The sequence below is a fragment of the Mugil cephalus genome, chromosome 1, assembly GCF_022458985.1.
Source record: "Mugil cephalus isolate CIBA_MC_2020 chromosome 1, CIBA_Mcephalus_1.1, whole genome shotgun sequence".
In the NCBI taxonomy this organism is placed as follows: Eukaryota; Metazoa; Chordata; class Actinopteri; order Mugiliformes; family Mugilidae; genus Mugil; species Mugil cephalus.
Window position 1 is genome coordinate 40,606,912 of NC_061770.1, and position 5,599 is coordinate 40,612,510.

Consider the following 5,599-nt stretch of genomic DNA (forward strand, 5'->3'; position numbering starts at 1 on the left):
TGATTAAAAGTAACTGGAAAAGAAACCAAACAAAAAAAAAGCAAACCAGCGGATTCAGTTACTGGAAGTTTCATTTGCACCGAACCAAACTTTACAGACACAGCACGCTGGCACGGGACTCAAAGTATAAACAGCCTGGGCAGTCATTATAAATCACCCAACTTTCCCTTAGCAATCACATTCCCATGCAAATACACCTAATGACAAGGTTTATGAATTCTGATGAAGAAATATTATTCGGAAACCGCGAGGAAAGCTCGCGCCGCTTTCGACCGCGCTCGCGGGAAAGAGACGCCGCGGCCGTGCGCGACGGCTGCCGATGTGCGGTGCACATCCGCGCGCAGGTGACCACGCGTAAAGGCAGGGATCAAGTATGTGGCATTACTTAATGTCCCGTTCTATAAATGACTCGGCCGTCCAGCTGGGATCAGTGCCTGGCACTGCGCCCCTGTCACCACCGCCATCTCGCCAGCCCACGCACGTCTGAGCGCGGGGGGCCCTCTTCTCAAAAGTCAAATGTCAGATGTTATCCATCCCCACTCGCGGAGGAGAAGGACCCGGCCGCGCCACCGGGGGTGGGGGTGGGGGGGGGCACGGAGGCCCACCGCTCTCCCCGGCCGGCGACGGAAAACACACCATTACCGAGCTTGTTTCGCTTTGGGGAGCTGGGGCTGGTCTTGAATGCACCATGACAACCTTATTGCTAAGTGCTTGTTTTCTATCTCACAGAGGGCAGCAGCAGATGCAGACAAAGTCGAAGAAAAAGTGAATTCGGGGCCACAGATTCTGATAAAATGTGCAGGATTAGCGAGAGCCCCAAGCTAATCCTGTTTTAAGGGCCACTTAATCAGGGAAGCCCTTCACAAATTAATACAAAACAGCTGCAATGGCCGACCAACGAGCAGAAAATCCACACCGTGATGGCCAACGACCGAGTGGCAAACAGGTGGCAAAGTTTAATCAATTCAAATGTTACATGCTGGAAACTGCACATAAGTTTGTTTCTGCCAGGGCTAAAAAACTTCTGAAAAAGAAAACTTCTCCTGCCTCGGCCAATTAAACCCGCGCCAGCAATTACTTGCAGCGGCGGCTTTTAGGAGCATTATGATAATGCCTTCTGAAAACAGGTGGATGCAAAGCACTTATGATAAGTTGGCCTGACACCTCGTAGCGTGGCGGCTGAAAACAATTCGCTCGCACACCTATAGCCTGCAGTTGTTTTGGAGAGGTGCTTTGTACACACAGCCAGCGCCTGTGTTGTCATAATACTGATGCATTACCAAAACACTGACTTCGCGAAGCTTGATGAATGAACGACGAGTCGAGTTTACTTTCTCGATCCCGACGTCGGGGTTCGACGGTGAGCCGCGCGAACCCGGCCTCTCGGATTCCCTGACGGAACCCTCTAACGTCTAATCGATGCATCTCAACCCGATTAAGGCCGGCGCAGGGCCTCCGCTGAGCGGAGCGGGGATGCGCCGAAGTCACGGTCGCTGAGATGGAGTGTTTGGTGGCAGCTCCTCGGCGCGAAACGGCAGCGACGAGAGGAGAGCGGCTTCAGATCCGTGCAACACGGGCCGCCCAAGTCACCCAGTGATATTGTTAAATCTCTTTATAACCCATACATGTCATATCTATTTTTCATTACCCTTCAACTTGGCGGAGACGGCGCAGGGGTATGATCTGTTGAAATATTCATTACAAAAGCACCCAAGACACGCCGAGACTCCCTCTGAACGCTGGCGCACGTCTCCAACAATCCAACTGGCTAGTGCACTGTACTCGGTACAGGAAAAGGAGCCTGCTGCCATATCGTTAAATGTTGTGTTTTGTGTTTCCCCATCTCAAATAGAGCAAGCCGGCCTCAGACGAAGAGACAAATATGCGACACGGAGAAGTGTAGCCAGTGATTCCAGTCGTGGTCTTTTAAAATCGCCGGATAGTTGCCTTTCCCCAACCCAAGTCTCGATGCTTAATGGCCACAGATGATCTCATTATTTCAATCGGATGGACTCCAGCAGCGAAGCTCAGCAACAACTCCCTCATGTAGCACCGTGCACTCTGCCCCTTTACTGCACACGCCTGTTGTGGTGCAGGATATGTGGTTGCAACTAATGCAAAACAAAAAACAATCTTACTTTTCTTTTGAGGAAAAGCTTTCACATTCGCCTTGAACCACCAACTCGAGGATGACACTCGCCTGGCCACCGAACAGGCTTGTGTGCCACAGCAACTTGTGCACGCAGCCTTTTAAGTCAACGCGGGGCTGCGAGGTGACACGAAAACTGGGCCGGCTGCATTGCTCCTGCTCCTCGGCCAGGTCCACCCCGATTATGATCTTTATTGCAGACTTATGGTAGACTGCGAAGGTGGAATGTGAGACGGGTAAACACAGAGGGAAGGAAGAACCACCCCATGTGGCACTTGAACACACACACAAATACACGTTGACATCTAGTAGTATTGTGCAATGGGGGGAAAGAAAGAAGAAGAAGAAGAAAAAAAAAAAACAGAGAGGGGGGCTTTGGTAAAAGTGTTTGGTGATGCATGCAAAATGAGGGAAAATCGCCCTTGGGGTTGAATGCGACGGGTTGTGCAATATCTGCATGCGATACTGTAAAAGCCGTGCACGGTGTATGACTCCGAAACGACCGTGCATCTGTGTCACCGCTGGCTTGTAGGCTAGTCACCGCTCGCGAAAACACAGCACGCCTCACAGCCACTGACACATTTCTTGCTAAATTCTGGCTCCGGTCGAACAAACTGTAGTTACCCCCCCCACCCACCCCTACCCTCACTTCCTAGTTCAGTGCTGCTTGTCATAGCTCGGCTAACACCCTTCTTCCTCCATAGCCAGCGAACAACACCAAAAAAAAAAAAAAAAAAAAAAAAAAAAAACGACTACATTTGCCGCCGCTACGACCGTGAAACCCTCCGAGTCTGCTTCTGGTGGTCAGACCAGACCACAGAGAGCTGAGGAGGCGTCTGTTTTCGGTGTGACAGTGGGAGGGAGGAGGGAGGGGGGGGGGGGGAATAAAGAAATACACTTACATTTCACCACCCTGTCCGTCGTAGATAACTTCGGTTCATCATTTGGCTTGTTTTCGGACATTTCCAGTGCGATATAAAATGAAGATATAGCAGAAACGAGCCTGAAAACGGTCCCTCGCGTTGCTCTCGCCGAACAACTCTTGAGTCTATCCGAGAAAAAGAGACCGCAGTGATCTCACTCGGTCCCTATCAGCGGCCAAAAATACTTGCAACAGGGTTACAGTTTCACTGCTGCTGCCGTAGGAGCTGCTCTCTCCGTCTCTCTGTCTGTCCGTCTGTCTGATTTACTGTTACTCTGTATCAAGTTGTCTGAGCGAGCGCAGTCCACACTCTAGCATGCTCGCTCCTAAGTCCCGCCCCCCTGCAGACACCGGCTCCTCCCATTGGTGGAGAGGGACCCTCGGCGTCCTTGTTTTATCAAAGGGCTGTTTCTGTGTCAGTCTGGGAATAAGAAGTGGCGAGGACAGCCTGGAATAAACATAATAGTTACATTTGCTGAAAGATGTACAATAAAAATATATTTTTGCATACTTTTTTTTTTTTTTTACATTGATTTGTGTTTTCATATTCTAATTGCCTACTTATTCTACATATCCTTATTGCCTACATTGCTCTTTTTTCTGAATACTGGTACACTTTGAGTTGCAGCCACTGTAACGAAAAGTAATTTCCCCTTGGGTTAAATACAGTAATTCTGATTTAAAAAAAAAAAATGAAAATAAAATAAATCAAGTGTATAGAAACAAATTAGCTGAGTTTTAAATGTATTTATTAAAAATAATAAAAGAACAAGTGGTTATATTAAAAACATAAGTCAGTACTCACGCTGATTGCAAATAGCAAAAAGTGCAAGACACACATGCACACACACACACACACATGTGTGTGTGTGCATACAGTATATGCATATAAACATAAATACATACACACATATATAAACCTGTGAACATTTGCCTGCGTATACACATACCTATCTACATAAGTATATATGCACATACACATTTACAGACGTGTGCAATATACATGTTGTAAATGTGCAATTATATTATTATTATATTATATATGATAATATAAATATGATTAAATTAAATTATATAGCATGAGATACTAAGATAAATCAAAATCTCCTAATTTTGATTATTATTAGTGTGGTTTTTGTCATTATTATTATTATTGTTATTATTATTATTATCAATATAATAAGTGTTTTTCTATTAGTGCATTATCGTATTCAGTAAATTGTTAAATTATTAGAAACTGGTCGTAGTTACCTGAGGATGAACCCATTTAGACTTTCCCCTGTGATGCTGCCTCAGCACAAAGCGTGAATCTTGGCCGCAGCATTTCTTAATAAGTTAATCTAAGCCATAAACATCGATGGCAAAAGATACACACACATTTTCACATTCATGAACATTCATGGCTCCATGAAGATGAACCTTTTGATGTCAGGTGTCCTATTACCTTGCTGCTAGCACCACCCTCAGGACGAGCTGTGCAGTTTCACTCACTGTTTGTTTACATTGCTAATGCCATCATAAATCCCTCATTAAGGTCAAGATCAACCTGACATTTCTATGTCACCGGTTTGTGGAAAAAAGCGTACGTCGACTCCTTCAGCTGAATCCATTACAGACGCAGGAGGGGATTTCATGTCCTGAGGAGCAGCCATGCAGAAAACACGAGTGGATCTGCACACACAGGGGAGCGTGTGTGTGATCTGTCACCCAGTGAGTCACCAGGTACACGGAAACCAGTGATTTGCATGATGGGTACCTCAACTTTCACCAACTCATTTTCTCCACGGCCGTGAATTTCGGTCCTTCCGCAAGCTCAAAGGAAACAAACGGTGGCAAACTGCTATTAGAGGGACACCGGCGTGGCGGCGTGAGTCAGTTGTTTGGCAGGTGGAGGCAGTTAATGAAGCCCCGAGTTTTTTACATTTCTCTCAATGAGGGTCTGTGTGCGCGGTGGGTCAGGACATCCTTTCTGTGTGTGTGTGCCTGTGTGTGCGCTGCAGACATTCATACCACATCATTAGTTCGAACACGCCTCAGGTTGTAGCCCCAGACTTAATTAAACCGGTGAAGTCGGGGTCTTCACGTTCTGCTCACCTGTCGTGACGGTGACCGTTGTTGTTTGCTAGTTTTACTTCACTGCTTCCATTCATGGAATATTGTAAAACAGCAAACACGGCTATGTGAGAGGCAGCTTGGTATTTTCCCATTTATATACATAAATATATAGAGAGTTATAAAAAGACACAATAAGTACTCAATAAAAAGCTTTTTTACACACTGACCTTTTTCAGGTTGTGCCACTCTCTTCAGTCAATTACCTAGAATTAATCTTTTCATGATATGTCTTATTTTTACGTTTCATCCAGGCAAATGAATCTCTGATGGCAAACCTCAGGTCGAAATCTGGGGTTATTTTCACCGCACTGATTTTAAATGTATAGCGCAATATACTCCACCCCCGCGCTTGTTCCAGAGTGTAAAACAGGCCGCACATTTGTATAGTTTCATTTCTGTGATGGCTGTGACGC

At 46.1% G+C, this 5,599-nt stretch overlaps 1 protein-coding gene across 6 annotated transcripts in view; it reads right to left on the reverse strand.

Annotated features, from left to right (window-relative positions):
* The window catches only part of LOC125020646 (serine/threonine-protein phosphatase 2B catalytic subunit alpha isoform), a 68,862-nt gene extending 65,492 nt beyond the window's left edge, over positions 1-3,370 (reverse strand). For 3 of the 6 annotated variants that reach the window (XM_047606094.1, XM_047606086.1, XM_047606103.1), the window contains exon 1: positions 3,052-3,369. In XM_047606094.1, the coding sequence (XP_047462050.1) occupies positions 3,052-3,112 (61 nt within the window). In that variant the 5' untranslated portion in view covers positions 3,113-3,369. Of the gene's footprint in view, positions 1-3,051 lie in introns of all 6 variants that reach the window. The other 3 variants (XM_047606085.1, XM_047606084.1, XM_047606112.1) reach the window with 2 other exon arrangements.
* Between the last annotated feature and the right edge of the window lie 2,229 nt (positions 3,371-5,599).